The following is a 16,332-nucleotide window of genomic DNA, read 5'->3' as shown; positions in this document are numbered from 1 at the left end:
TCATTGACCAAATGTAGGCTAATGCAATCATTCACAAACACAATCTGTTTTTTCTCCATTCAAAGAAATAATTCTAGAGACCAAAGCATCAACAGCGTTGACAAGTTTGATTGGATTACGTTCGCGTCTCCGACACAGAATAGAGCGATAAAGAAGTAAGAAAATGCAAAAGTCACTTTCAAGTAATTTCATCCTTGGATTCATTTTTTGTGAGCATTCGCCCCCTGGTGTTCGTCCTCCGCTACTGCGCCGACAGAGCAGGGAGTTGTATGGTGCCTTTGTCCTGGTAGTACTCATACCAGAGATGTGTGTCTTGCTTATTTGTCACACAGAACTACCTGTTAACAAGTAGTCACTCTTCTTATTGTCCTTCCAGTGGTGAATGTGGACCATCAAAACTGACACAGAATTTTCTATTTGTTTTGGTCTTTTTACCCAGACGTGGTGGTGTACGTGTGTTGTCCTAGCACCGAACAGGGAGGGGCAGTGTGTGTACTTTGTGCATTTGAGCACAGTATCCCATAATTCCTCCAGTCAGAGGGTCCCCTGTAATGTTAGCATATCAGTTCTATAGAGGTGGGTCCTCAATCAAACTTACTCATTATGATGATGAGTTCCATGCCTTGGATTTTCTGAACATTCATACAACAACCTGCCATTTTTTTCAGATCAAATCACAGAGGATTAAAATCCCTACAGTGCTTGTGTGTGTCAATAAACATTCTTCCCAAGCATCAGTCAGAGCTAAGGGTGAATTTAAAATCCCAAGGTATGGAGCTCAAAATCCTCTTCTCTCTGTATCAGTATCCACATATACCCTGCCAGTAGATCCTACTGATAACCGGGTCAGCTATTGAATAAAGCACTAAGTGCCTAGCATACTTTCTGGGTCAGATCCCTCAGCTATAAATGCTGACAAGTATCTCCCCACCAAGGCCTCAATCCTGCATCAGAAAGCGTCATCAGTAAACACATTCATCACAATCCATTTATCATACCATTTCTTAACCATAACCAGTAGGCACAAATTTCTAAACCTGCTTAGGGATAAGCTGTAAGAAACAAACATTTTTTGTATGGTTATAGGCAGAAAATAAACTTTTTTTTTTTGATCTGTTGTGACTGGTCACACATTTCAAACACAGCGAAGACTGACTGTCCACCCAACAAGAGGACACAGAGTAGTCCGACACTCTCCCTGCAAGCTATCTTGGCAGTGCATCCCTGGACTCCACCTGCAAACTTGTGATGTGATGGTCTTGAGAAGAGCTACCAAATTCTATTGACATTGGTGCAGTGTTCGTTGAGATATCCAGCAGTGCTTGACCTGTGTCAAATACATGTGTTGAAGTATGTAAGACAACAAAACCCTCCAGATGTTCTCCATCTGGGAGCATCCCATTGAGTGTTTTGTGATGTTAAATAGAACCACAGAGACACGTCTGGAAATGCCACATGTACATATACACACAGAGCGTGTTGTCATTTGTATACTTTCAGCAGGGTGCTTGACCCAGGTCGTTTGCATCGTACTCATGTCTCTCTCTCCGCCACCTCTTTCTCTCTCTCTCTCTCTCTCTCTCTCTCTCTCTCTCTTTCTCTCCCTCTTTTGATCTCTCTCCCTCCCTCCCTTTCTTTCTCTCCTTCTCTTTCTCTCTATCTCTCTCTCTCTCTCTCTCTTTCTCACTCTCTCTTTCTCACTCTCTCTCTCTCTCCAGAGCCATCTTTAGATCTCAGTCGACTCGATCCTCTCCAGGCGCGTTGGCACCGGCCACGGGGGAGCCAACTGGTGAAGAGCGGGCAGGTTCTTCTCATCGGCGGGCGGCGGTGGTGGCGGGGAGGGCAGCGAGGAGAGCGAAGTGGGCGCAGGCAGAGCAGGCAGTCCGGCGGGGGGCAGGGCGAGGATGGGCTGCGGCGGGGGCAAAGCCGGCGGTGGCGAGGCGGGCGAGATGGTGAGCTTGGTGCTGAGCTGGTCCACGCGGTCCTCCAGTGCCTGGTTCTTCTGCAGCATCTCCACGTAGCTGAGCTGCAGCTGGGCCTGGTACTTGAGCACGCGCTCCTTCTCGTCCTGCCAGGTGTGGCGCTCCTGGGCGAAGGTGAGCGCCTGCCGCTCGCGCTGCTGACGCTCCAGGCGGAGCTCGCCCTGCAGGCGCTCTAGCTGACGACGCAGATCCCCCGCGGCCGCCGCCATCGCCTCCTGGCGCTGCTGCTGCTGCTGCACCTTTGCCTCGTCGCTCTGCATGCTCAACAACGCCTCCGACGGGGACGAAGAGGAAGAGGAAGAGGAGGCAGGGGGCAGCAGCGAGCTCGCACTCATACCCATGGTGCCACCCATGCCCATACTCATGCCCAGGGGTTCCATCGAGGTGGACGGAGACAGGTGGGCGTCTCTATGGGTTCGGGACGCAGACGAGGAAGAGGACGGGGGCAGACCGCCCCGGAGGAGTTCGCTGGAGTCGACGTGGCGGGCAGACGAGTTCATCTCCCCCAGGGCCTGCTTCAGACCCAGGACCTCTGCCTCGAACAGACTCAGCTTATGCCTCAGCAGAGACACCTACCAGAGGAGGAAGAGGAGAAAGAAAGGGAGCAGATGGAGGAAGAGAGAGGGAGGGAGGAGAGAGAGAGAGAGAGAGAGAGTGGGATACAGGAAAAGAAAAAAAGAGTGAGAGAAGCGGAGAGGGGCATGCTTCTGAGATGGTGTGAAGCTTTGTCAGTGAGTTAGTGCTTGCATAAGATGTACAGTACGTGTAAAGGAATGGGCAACTACTTGTGTGGGCATAAACCTACGCTATCATTTGTTTACAGTAGGTTATATGCTTAAAGCTGTATCTGTATACATGTATATATGTAGGTGTATAAATGGATGCATGTTTATACTGTGTGTGTGTGTGTGTGCGTGTGTGTGTGCGTGTGTATATGTGTGTGTGTGTACATATGCCTGTGTGTACATGTGTGTGTGCGTGTGTGTGTACATGTGTTTGCACAAGATTTGTGTGTGTAGCCTATCCTGCGCGTGCGTCCACCCACCTCCGCCAGCGTCCTCTGCAGCTCCCCCTCGCAGCGCTCCAGCTCCAGGCTCTTGCTGGTGTAGGACTCCTTCAGGCCCTGGATGGCCTCCTCGCGCTCTTTCAGCTGGGCGTTGAGCTCCTTGAGTTGGCCCCGCAGAGCCACCATCTCCCCGGCCCGCTGCGTCACCTCCGCCTGGCTGTCCCGGAGCTGCTGCTTCAGCAGGGAGATCTCGCCTGCTTTCTGGCACACCTACGCAAAGGTATCACAACATATTTATAGGAAAGCCACATTTCAACACTTCAACTCAGGCAACTTTCAGCGACAGGAGAGAACAATTTAGATATTGCCTAAGATAGGCATTGAAATGACACGCAAGGTATAGCATAATTGTAATATATTTATAATAAGGTACATCTCAACTTCAAAGCAACACATAAAGCAAAAACTATAATAATACTATTTACATTTTCATGTAATAGCACTGGGTATGCATTTAGAAATGTGCTCCCCAACACAGTTACACAGAGTGAAGCACACTCCAATGCATTTTATACACAAAAACATTGGATTTATGGTCATTTAATGGACCTTATGCACGGAAGGCTCTTTAGCTAGCTCATTTATAGAGTTTGCCTAACAAACACAGTTTTAACACACCCATAAATCCTTCTACATCGTAACGTGCTGATTCACTAGGTGCAACACCCAACCGGGTCTGTGTAGACATTAATTACATTAACAATAGCGGTGGCTACAACACACCTGGCTCCACCGGAAAAAAATGAGCTGGCGAGCCTTCCGTGCACAAGGTTCATTGCACTAGTCTATTGGCACATTGAATTATGGTTAGACTGTGGCTGGTGGGCTGCGATGCCACTGACCCCTGAGGACTCAAGCCCAGGTGGGTGCTACACATTGGTGGTGGCTAGTGAGATTCCCCCTCAAATGTGAAGCACTTTGAGTGTTGTGAAAAGCGCTATAGAAATGTAATGTGTTGTTGTTGTTGTTGTTGTTGTTGTCTCACCTCCCACTTTGTCTCCTCCAGCTGTGGCAGGATGTCGGCCTGCTCTTTGCGGTAGTCCAGGCACTTGCGCTCAAGCTCGTCGCGCTGGGCCAGCAGGGCGGCGATCTCCTCCTGCAGCCGGCGCTTGTCCTGCGTGAGGCGCGTGATCTGGGCCTGGAGCGCGTGCTGGGAGCGCTGGGCACGCCGCGTCACCTGCTGCAGCCGCGCCGCGTAGTTCTGACGCAGGTCCTCCATCTCGCGCTCCCACACCCGCTGCTTCTCCTCGAAGACCTGCGCGATGGCCGCCTCACTCTGGTCCAGGTTACGCCGCATGTGGAGCACCTGGAGAGAGGGGGGGGGTGGAGAGAGGGAGGGGTTAGGAATAAAGAAGCGAGGGATGACAGATGGAGAGGTGGAAAGATGAAAAAAGCAAGGGAAACAAGGGCAGGAGGGAAAAGAGGAAGAGAGGTGTAGGAATGGAAGAAGGGGGAAAGAAGATGAAATACAGAGTTCAGGAGAGAACAGAGATGGGGAGATGGAATGTAAGCAGCAGAGATGAGAGTGAAAGAAAGATGTAGAGATAGAAGAGTGAAAGAAAGATGTAGAGATAGAAGAGTGAAAGAGTGAGAGATGAGAGTGAAAGAAAAGAAGAAAAGGATAACATTGAGAATGAAGGGATTAGAATCGTGGAGTTTGGGAGAGCAGAGAAATAGAGGGGGGAAAAGTGAGGGAGAATAAAAGAGAGGAGGAGGCGAGTAGAGAAGAGGAGGAGAAGAGGAGAAGGGCTCACTCAGTGGTCTCTGAGCAGGAGGGGTGGGAGTCTTTCACTCTTTTCAGAAAGGCGGTTTGGTAATCGGACTCTCTGGATCTGGTTCCCACACAACTCACCCAACCAGTTTTCTAACTGTCTAACTGTCTAAAAGGAATCAGCACCCAGGCTCACTGATAGAGGGATCGGGGGCTTTGGGAAATGACCTCTTAAGTGAAGTTACACTTATAGGTTTTATAAGATACACTTCGTTATAGGTTATATAAGATCTACATATCTAATATGTTTGTCTATATGTAAGTCTGAAACACTTAGCTTAGGGCTCTGCCCAGAACATTTTCAGAAATGTAGCCATCGCAAAAACTCCTAGGTGGTTTAAGAAAGCTACTGTAGTTGCAAGAAAGTTACTGTAATAATCATATATTCTCTTTCTTGTCCTAAAACAGACAGAATAGGTCTCCCATGGAGATTTTATTTTTGATAAATGTAAAATTGAAGGCTGAATTGTGAATTCCACATCCTTGTCTTCACATTCACATACACAAATGCCCAGACACACACACACACACACACACATACACACACACACACACACACACACACACACACACACACACATAAACACACACACACACACAAACACACACACACACACAAACACAACTACCAACCTCCTGCTCTCTCTCCCACAGCCGGTCCTCCAGATCCTGTATGATGTCATCGGAGGAGGGCGATGGGCGCAAGGGTGCGGGGGCGTCACTCAGGTGACTGAGGCGCTGGTACGACGACGAGCTTTTGCCCGAGGACGAGCGGCCACTGTCGGAAGTGCTCAGGCCGTTCTGGTAGCCGCTGCCACCACCCGGCCGCTCCAGCTTCTCGGCCAGCCGGTTGATGTGGCTTGTGGACGCGCTGAGGGGTCCCAGCACTGGCGGCGGTGGCGCGTAGCCCCCCGAGCTTGTGTATGTGGGCAGGCTGGTCAGAGAGTTCCTACCCGAGTCGGACATACCGCCACCCACCACCCCCTGCCCACCCCCACGGGAGCCCCCGCCGCCCCCCACGCCAGGGCTGTCGCGATCCCTGTGGTTTCCGGAAGTGGGGTGACCCCCACCTCCTCCTCCTCCTCCTCCTCCTCCACCACTGCCTCCACCTCTCCCCCCGCCTGGTCCCTTCTGGGGCGGCGACACCAAGTTCTGCATTGAGTGAAAACTCTTGGGCACTACTGGTTTGAAAGCTGAGGGACGCACCAGGCCATCGTTATTCTGTGGAACAAAAAAAATATAAAACACAAGACATGTGGAATGCATGAACAACATCCTATGCCAGACAATATGCAGCACTGTTCTAAACTCTATTATTCTGGCAATTCCTGTTCTATAAGCTAGATATTTCAATGTTTCTGTTTCATCAGGGGATCGATAAAGGTTTTGTTTTGCCAAATTGTTTGTTTTATCAAACTGCTGTTCCCAGAGATAATGACCACCCATCATACCTATTAACCAGTTGGTCTAACAGATCATCTTACTTCTTACAACATCTTACTTATCTTAAGAATGGAATTGGAATAGAAGACATTGTGCCACAGCTCCTGAGCCACCCTGGATTAACATCTTCCAGCTGGTCTGCTGCAGAGTAAGACGAAGCACACTACAGCTACTAATCTACACACTGTACTAACTAACTAACACTAATACAATTTACTTACTATGAACAAACTACAAAGCCATATCACACCCACTAACCTACATACCACACCTACTACCATACTACAGCCACATTAACACCTATTAACCTACACACCACACCTAATGCAATCCCATAGTCATATCACACCCACTTACCATACTACAAATAGATAGATACTTTATTGATCCCCAAGGGGAAATTCAAGGTCTCAGTAGCATACAGACATCACACACACCTTCACTAACAGCAGAAAAAATAGCCAATACTAACCTATACAGCACCCTACACAACTACTATCATTCTGTAGCCGACCACACTAAACTTACAATCATACCACCCACACCTACTAACCTAAACACCACACCTTCCACCAACATCCACTACACCTGCTAGTCTATACTAGCCTGGAAAAATCCAAACTCATTCACAAAGTGAATAGAGTCTGGTGACTCTCGATTGGGAAACGTTTCCAGCATTGCATCTCGACGGGCACTAACTTTGAAATCATTGGTCCAGCCTTACCAGAGATCAGAGATTCCTAATGTTACTTCCTACTTCGCCTAAACTTTACAAATTGACAATAAACAGCATCAACAGTCAAGAAACAATGTATGTGGGTCTACCTTTGCTGTACATAAATTTCTGCATTTTTCCAAATGCATTTTTTGATGTTTGCAGGTGTTGCTGCTTCTGTTTATCACAATAAGTTTCGGTTTCGTCTTCCCCTCTCGTCGCTGGTTGGCCTGACATTTTTCTTGTCTGAAGGAAACGGTTATGAACTATGGTGTTCCAGACTAGATCTCCCTGGAAGAAGATCTAGGTGGGTGGTGCCAGGCTAATTCTACACATCACACAGAACATACTAACATTCACACACATAAGGCCCTAATTTGAAATGAATTATGGGCAAAGTCTAATTTAAGCTAATTTCATCACTAGGTAAAATCAATGTGTTAATTTAACACCATGGGCAAGACATGGCAAACACTGATGAGTAAGCCAACATGCTAGCTGATAGCTATGCACATGATAGCTATTGTTCATGGACAAGAACTTTGCATGTGGATAGACTTGTGGTGCACTTCCCCCACCATTTAAATTAGGGCTCATACAGTATACAAATTAGGGCTCATACTGACTATAAATATCTGAATCAACCCCTTTCACCAAGCATCCCCTGACCCAAACCCCCCCCCCCCCCCACCACCACCACACACACACACACACACACACACACACACACACACACATATCTGACCCCTCCATCCACCTCACCTGCTCCAGTTTCCCAGAGACAGGCAAGATGTTGGGGGGGTTGTTGTGGTTGTCCACCTTGGCTGTGGGGTTCTCCTTGTAGTGCGCGGTCATCTGCTGAATGCTGCTGTTCTTGTCATTGTTGAGCACCACGCTGTTGCCGCAGATGTCCACCCCTGTCGTGGCCGGGCCCGACACGGCCTCGGACGTCCGCCCACGCTCCCCGTAATGGCCCCCGTCGCCACGGCGTCCACCCCCTCCTCCTCCGTTCAGGAAGGCGGCGTTGGCCACCATCCGCTCCCCATTGGTCAGATGGCGGTTGGCGTTGGTGTGTGCGGTTGAGCGCTCGGTGCCATCCGGTTGCGGTGGTGGCTGTTCCGTGCCTCCGGCGTAATATGAGCCCTCTGTGTTGCCGTAGCCACGTTCGTCACCCGACGGCCCTCCGGTCTTGGCGGGGCCCAACAAGATGTTGGGTGGGTGGGGGTGTCGCTCGGCGCTGTAGCTGCGGTCGCCGAGGCGACGGCGCGTGGAGGTGTTGGCGGCAGGGGGCAGGGAGGGGCCGCGTGTCAGGCCGCTGCCCGAGGGGCCCGCGTTGGCGCTGACGGTGCTGGTGCGGGTGCCCACGCTGCGCATGGCGAACGTCGGTGACTGGTGATTGGCTACCCCGCTGCCAGCACTGCCCATGCCGGGCGGGGCGACGCCCCTCACTCTGCTGCCCACACGCCGCACAGGAGCTGGGGGGTGGAGTCACCACGCCGAGTAGCAGACACGCACACTACGGAGAGAGAGAGGGAGAGAGAGAGGGAGAGAGAGAAAGAGGGATGGAGAGATGAGGGAGAGAAAGAGGGAGAGAGGGGGGAAAGGAGGAAGAAGAAAGAGGAGAGAAGGGAAGGAGAAAGAGGAAAAGAGTGAGAGAGGGAAGAAGAGGGGGAGAGAGAGAGAGAGAGAATGGAAAGATGAAGAGGAGGTAGAAGAGGGAGAGAAGGAAAGGGGAAAGAGGGGAAAAGAGAGGGATAGAGGATAAAGAGAGAGGAGGAAGGAAGGAGTAAAAGGAAGAGAGTGAGAGAGAGCCACACATAGACAAAAATAGTCAGAGTGAAAGAAGGAGTGGAAGCGAGGTGTGAATGGAGAGAGAAGAAGAGGTGTGGATAAGAGAAGGGAGAGAGAGAACACAGAGCAGAGGGAGAGAGAAAAGGACATGATGGAATTTCATTGTTAAACTTGATGTTTTTTAACAGGACATGCTGCATTTCATAAACAAACATCACTGTGACCTTAGAGAATCAGCCTTGTGATTGTGGCAGCAAATTAAACCTTGATTGAGTGCTTCAGGAGATTAGTTATGTTCAACTTGACTTGTGTTCAACATTCATCTCAATCCAAACAATAACAAACATGACATGGGTTAGCGAAGATCAGAGACACAGAGCAGTGATGTGTAGACAAGAGGCCTGCCAGGGGAATAGAGACTAGTTTCTTGTTCTAGTTCCTCGTCCTAGTCCCTATCTAGTCTGATCGGATGGAAAGTGGCTGGCTGAAAGAAGAGGGATTGGCTGTACAGTAGAGCTAAAGACAAATGTTTTTTTAACCAACCAGAAAAAGGACCACTGACAAAAACAAAAGGTTTTTATAGCCAAAGAGAAAAATCGAAGTTGTTTCAACGCATCACATACGCATCACATAATTCACCATCAGCTGCTTTGGTTTTTGTGCAGACACAGATAGTTTATTTATATCATATATGCTACTTTTGAATGCATCCTCTTTAATTGCTTCTGCACAGCATTTTGATGAGTAACAGACACAGTTCTTTTCTTAGTTCAATTGATACCACATTTATTTTTCAAAATAATTCCCACCTCTAAATTTGATTTGCCTGATTCCCTTTGTGTCACATTCGTTTTACCATGTGACATGTGGGAATTGATTATTAACGTGTACAGTTAGAATATTAAACAGGATTTGTCCTTTGTCCTTTCAGTTTCCACAAGTTTACCTGTGATCTATCATCTAAGTATTGAGTCTATCTCTAGCTATGGAGTCCCTTAGAATTACAAGATACTGTGATTGTAATTCAGAGGAATTCAAACAAACTAACTCATAAAAACTATGTGGTAATTCCCCAGTCACAAACCCATGTAAAACATGACCTCTTGACTTCGTAGATGTGCCTCAGAAATCAGAGATGCGTTGGCAGCACCACCCTGCCACTGGTCTTTACGCTTGTCAGACAGAGGACTTTCTATATCACATTTTAAACAGTTCAATGTCACGTCAATATGTTAACGTGTGTCAACATGGATGCCTAGAACACACACAGGCAATTAGTGCTGCAGTCTGCAACCGCCTGTGGTGCGCGAAACATGACACCGACTCAAAAGCATTCTCAAGTCCCAAGACACCCCCCTCCCCATACACACACACACACACACACACCCTTCTTGACACGGACACCAAGCATGAGGTCATCCTAAACCTGGAGGAAGATGCACCCCCCACCACCCCACCCACCACTCTTTTCCATGTGTGCTATCAATTCCCAGAATGCACTACTACTCTCCATAGAATCAGAATCAGCTTTATTGGCCAGGTTTGTGTAAATTGTGGAATTTGACTCCGGTTAATCTTTGCTCTCAAAGTACAACACTCACTTAACATATAAATATTAAAAACAGAAAGGTCAGTAAGAAATATAAAATATGCTGTAATAGAAATATATAAAAAAAAACAGTAACATTATAAGAGTAGTAAGAGTAAGTGTATGTGCAGAATGAATAGTATGCATCCTGAAAATACTGCAGCAACCACAACATTCACGGTGTACATTCTAACTGTATGCAATGTTGTTGTTGTCCTAAATGAATGTATAAGATATACAAACACTGAAGTAATCAAAACAACAAATAATTTTAAACATAATAGTATTGTAAATAGTTTCTGATGTCTCAACTTGTGTCAGTGTTTCAGGTAGACTCGGCTATTATGTTGCTCAGCAATATGACACCATGCTTTGTTCCTGGCATCTATGTTTTTTTTCTTCTCATTACCATAGAGTTCCAGGAAGCTAGCCCTCATCTGAGACTTTGACACTATTGATACCCGGCGTACAGTATCTGACGTCAGATAAAATTAATATTGTACAATTATGAAATACTGTATATTGATGTCAATGTCATGTCACTGACAAGAGCTGAGCCTGTAGTTGTTATTGTGGAAATTAATTTACCTACCTAATGTTTACTGGCTTAACATTAGCCTTTTTATACAATGTATGGAAGGAATGTATGCTATGCTTAATATCATCTTATATTATTATTATATCATCAAATTCTGAAACTGTTGAAAAAAGATAATAAATAAAGCCATTGTTCATTATATCTTAATTTCTCAACAAACATCAGTGACAAGAAACACATGACAAAATGGCAATTTAATGGAAAGCAATAACATGAAAATCAAACACTGATTTGGTAACTTGGCAAAAACCTCCCTCCATCCCTCACTAGTCCCTCACTAATGACAACAGATATATATAGACTAGTAAGAGAAATCGGTAACACTTTATTTTCATGTGTCGCTGTTACAGTGTACTTACCTAATTAGGTACAGTGGTACAACCTGTGTAACAACATGTACTATCAGGTACTATCATTGTACTTGCATAATGTATTTGTGGGTACCTACATATAGTTGTTACATTGTAATACTGAGTGCTTTTACAAAACTTTGCCAATTTGCCTAAATTTCCATCAGAGGCAAAGAGCTGACCTGAGACCTGCTGGATGGGGTAAATCGGGTCATGATAGATTTGATATACAAAGCATGCTTAGCTCCAGTCAAGGCCTCATTGTCTTCAGTGTACATGTACTAGCTGTGCTGCTACAACCTTGTTACTCTTTGATACACTGGAATAAACTGGAACAGGTCTTGTCTTGGAACAGGTCTACTAATTCACATGTACTGTGTGGTGTAACAGCAGACACGTTTCAACACATCAATTACAGGATGCATAACATCATTGACAGGATGTATATATGTAGATGTAAGTACTTAACTGGTACACTTTATTTTAATGGGTTTATTCCACTGTATCAAAAGAGTAATAAATGTGTACCAACACAGTTGATACATGTACTACAGTATGTAGGGTAATGGCAGACATGTTCCAAGACACCAATGACACAACATACATGTAATATGTAATTGTAAGTACTTGGTACACTTAATTTTAATGGGTTTATGCCACTGTATCAAAGAGCAATAAGTGTGTACCAACACAGTTGATATATGTACTATGTAGTGAATTAGTAGACCTGTTCCAAGACATCGAAGACATAACATACATGTCATATGTACATGTAAGTAATTAACTGGTACACTTAATAGGTTTATTCCACTGTATCAAAGAGTAACAAGGTTGTAGCAGCACAGCTGTTACATGTACTGAAGACAATGAGGCCTTGACTGGAGCTAAGAATGCTTTGTATATCAAATCTATCATGACCAGATCCCCATCCAGCAGGTCTCAGGTCAGCTCTTTGCCTCTGATGAAAATTTAGGCAAATTGGCAAAGTTTTGTAAAAGCACTCAGTATTACAATGTAATAACTATATGTAGGTACCCACAAATACATAATGCAAGTACAATGATAGTACCTGATAGTACATGTTGTTACACAGGTTGTACCACTGTACCTAATTAGGTAGCTACACTGTAACAGCGACACATTAAAATAAAGTGTTACCGAGAAATCTTACTCTGGTGGCAAATGAGAACAGATATATAGACTAGTAAGAGAAATCTTACTCTGGTGGCAAATGAGAACAGATATATAGACTAGTAAGAGAAATCTTACTCTGGTGGCAAATGTCGCAAATGTGCAAATGTGGCCTCTCGAGTGTCCCTCGCGTTGTCACGATAAGATCAGAGGCTTTTACGCTGCAGGTTATCTAATCCTGTCTTCAGTCTACCTGTTGTCCTCTCACCTTGACTCCTTACCATGTTAATCACACACACACACACACACACACACACACACACACACACACACACACACACACACACACACACACACACACACATGCACACATACACGCACACACCAAGCATGGGGTTTCACTTTGAATGATAGAGGTCATTAATTGAGACATACTCAGAACAAATGTACACAACTCCACAGAGGATAAGCATAATGGTTCAAATGTGTGTGTGTGTGTGTGTGTGTGTGTGTGTGTGTGTGTGTGTGTGTGTGTGTGCTAGAGTGAATGAGAGAGAGAAAGAGAAAGACAGGGAGTGGTATTGGTGTTGTCCCGACAACAGCTTTGTACACGGTGGTACTGAGACCTGACAACATAAAAACCAGCATCACCAAGAAGATGGTGGAGACGAAACCCAAGTCTCCCCAGTCGTCATAAGAACAGCCTGTTCTCAAGCAATAACTCCACATATTGTCTGTCTGACCCATTTTCTGTTCTAAACTGTCGATGACCTGACAATGAACCCTGACAATGAACTTCAAGACAGAACGTTTTGACTGTTTTCCTCTGTGAGCATCACAATTTACCCAACGGAAGATAGAAAAGACCCCCATTTAAGTACAACCAGCTAAAAATCTAAACTTACTTACATATACTAGGTTTTCTCTTCAATGTCCGGAAGAATTGTGCTATAGAGAAATACTGTGGTGTGCGGTTTGTGCGCCAGCTGATTTGACTGAATGTTATCTGTGACTGGGCCACACCCTTGATTAATGGTTACTTCATGCACTGATTTGGGATCATTGTACTCGAACTAAGCTGGTTAGACAAGTCAGCAACACTGTCCCTCGTTCAGTTGACTGGAACAAAACAATAAAACTCTAGTTTTTATAGTACACATTTAATGTGTGTGGTATCGTGTTGAATATTAACTTAGGTAAGAAAGAATGGGATTCCACACAATGCTGAACTGCTTAACATAATGTCATACTGAAACAGCATGTTGCTACTGTCGAGAGACTGCACGGCCTAAATGAAGACATTCCATGTCCTACTGTGACATCTGCAATTTTAGCCAGATGTTACAAGTCGTTACCTGAGTGAGATGTCATAAAAACTACCTAAGGTTGTGATTTCTGGCCTTAAATCATGTCTGAACAGACATGAAGTTGAGATATATTAGACTTTATTAGCCTGTTCCACATATCTGTTCAAAACATTAATATTTGATTTGTACTAGTAAGAATTATAGACACCATCCGTTTTTGAGTAACCCTGGTGCTTAAAAGAGAATGATATCCATTTTATGGTTTTATATGTGAACCATAACGACATTGGCCAGTCAGTTCACATCATAAGAGGGAACCTCCAAACCATGTAGATTCTGCAGCAACAGCAGAAGCTTGGAGCTACCATTTTGCCCCGCATCCAGCAGGTGTCGCTGTTGGTGTGTTGGCGAGCGCTCCGGCACGTGCCTACACTCCCCTCGCTGCCATAGTCACTCACTCACTGGCATTACATCATCGTTCCCATGCTTCATACAGCGCGCACACAGGCAGGCGCCCGTGCGCGCCCTCTCTTCTCTCGCTCACTATCTCTATAACCGTACATATACTCACACACAATGGATACATTCTTGGCCTTGCACTTCATTCGTCCAACGCGCTTCATTGTTCTTGCAGATTAATACACCGATATCACTGTCAACAAAAATGTCATGCACTACAACAACAACAACAACACCTTGATCCCCCAGTCACAAGTTTTGGAGTGCCTTCTAATTCTCTCTCTCTATACACACATTAACATACGAGCACATATCAACACAAAGCAAAGTAGGCAATCATCACATCACGTCAATTTATCACATATTTATGATGCGCAAAGAGGTCTAATTTGCGCACAGTTAGGTGTTGTAGAAATCGAATGAGAGAGAGATAGGAAGAGAGATGCTATGTAAAACAAAGCTCTGGCATAGCAATGATGGCCCTATATGCGGGCTCTATATGGATTGGCTTGCTTTGAGATGGGAAGGCCTGGGCTCAAAGGACCTCACTCTCCAGCGACCAACAGCTGGACCAAGGCCTCCCCGAGAGCCAAAACTCTGCCAATGACATCACATGCACAGCTGCCCGGTCACTCAACTTGTAAGGCAAAAATATCCCAATTTCCTCTTCACCGAGCATCGCACGTCCTATTCTGATCCAGATGCGAGTAGAATCAGTCACTGTAACCTACAAACCAAGCAGCTATGAAATCCATGTAGGCTGACGAAATATGCTGAGAAAGAATCAAAACAAATGATCATGTCTTGAAATTAATAAACACCCCGCACAAGATACTGAGAAAACGGTACACCCTAGCAGTATATCAGTTGTGATGTGCGGTCTGTGCATGAAGAGAAAAGCTCAGGGATGTCCGTCAGCGGCGCAGTACAACCCGGGCACAATAGACAATATTTCGGGTCTCTCACATCGGCATGGCTCTGCTGCACATACCGCTAAAGGTGAGGAAGACGAGCCCATTCGCCCCCTTTTCCACTGTCGCTCGCATCGTTAACGCATTACATAACGCGTGTGTAGGTCACGGAAAACCATCTAGATGCGAGAAGGGGGATAGAAAAAAAAGCGAGCATCATTTTTACGCACCGCGCTGTATCTCCATCCTTACGCCGTCTCTACTTTCACCCCAATGAGCAATGTTATCAAACGCGGCATCATCTCTTTCACTGCCGTAATCTTTACAGCGAAGCCTCTCTTCAGATAGCCTATACACTCTGCCTGGGATATTGAAGCATGACAAAATGGTCATAGCAGTGGTATGACAATGGACGTTAGGAAAGGTGGTAAGAATTAAAAAAAAAAAAAATACAGGTGTATGTACGCTCTGTGGTGCACTAGGATGCGAGAGGGTTTGGTTTTAGTCGAGCACAGAGCTCTACCATAACCAAAGCCCCCTTTTGCATCCAGTGCAGCACACGACACACATCTACACCTGTTTTCATTCTCTCGCCACCTTTACTCCCGTATAGCAGCTCCGCACTTACTATCAGCAGCAGCGCCGTGCGGATCTGACTGGCTGACTTTCCGCGACCGCTGGTCCGATCGCTTCCTGTACAATGTCCGGTGTGGTAGTGCGTGGGTCGCAGGGCTGGTCTGAAGAACCGCTGCCGCTGCTGTCGCCCGGAGCGGAGATGGGGGGTGATGGAGGTAGCTTGAAAGGGCTGCGTGCATCAGCTGTGTCACACACACACATACACACACACACACTCTCTCTCTCTCTCTCTCTCTCTCGCACACACACACACTCACACACGCACACACACACACCCACCTCCGCCCCGCCTCTTGTGGAAGACGAGGGAACCGCCCCCTTCTCTCCTCTGGACACAGAACACTCAGGGATTTCAGTACTCACTGGGAAACGTTTGTACGTTCCTGACAATCAATACATCTGATCAGACCCTATCACCTTCCCTGGATCCATAGGCAAGGGCCTATCATGTGCTTTCATAATGTTTACACACATTGTGATGATGCTCCCTCCTTCAAAGTCCAACTGATTCCATGTAAGCAGAACCTTGCCACACTCTAAAGGAACATGAGCACTATGTTTCCTATTCTCAGAAATGTGGAATT

At 46.2% G+C, this 16,332-nt stretch overlaps 1 protein-coding gene across 4 annotated transcripts; it reads right to left on the bottom strand.

Moving 5' to 3' along the window:
• Window positions 1-1,659: 1,659 nt before the first annotated feature.
• Window positions 1,660-15,975, bottom strand: LOC121680150 (leucine zipper putative tumor suppressor 3). Of its 4 annotated transcripts, none has more exons than XM_042059365.1 (6): window positions 15,741-15,975; window positions 7,740-8,493; window positions 5,453-6,040; window positions 4,034-4,354; window positions 3,028-3,258; window positions 1,660-2,554 (listed from the first exon to the last, which is right to left on the bottom strand). In XM_042059365.1, the coding sequence occupies exons 2-6, from the start codon at window positions 8,400-8,402 to the stop codon at window positions 1,727-1,729; spliced, it is 2,631 nt and encodes an 876-aa protein (XP_041915299.1). In that variant the 5' UTR covers window positions 8,403-8,493; window positions 15,741-15,975; the 3' UTR covers window positions 1,660-1,726. The 4 variants fall into 4 exon arrangements, with proteins under 4 accessions (XP_041915299.1, XP_041915302.1, XP_041915301.1 ...); XM_042059368.1 differs by having other exon boundaries at window positions 7,797-8,493; XM_042059367.1 differs by lacking the exon at window positions 15,741-15,975 and adding an exon at window positions 15,193-15,240.
• Between the last annotated feature and the right edge of the window lie 357 nt (window positions 15,976-16,332).

The sequence above is a fragment of the Alosa sapidissima genome, chromosome 13 (genome assembly GCF_018492685.1).
Source record: "Alosa sapidissima isolate fAloSap1 chromosome 13, fAloSap1.pri, whole genome shotgun sequence".
In the NCBI taxonomy this organism is placed as follows: Eukaryota; Metazoa; Chordata; class Actinopteri; order Clupeiformes; family Clupeidae; genus Alosa; species Alosa sapidissima.
This window is presented reverse-complemented; position numbering and strand designations above follow the sequence as displayed.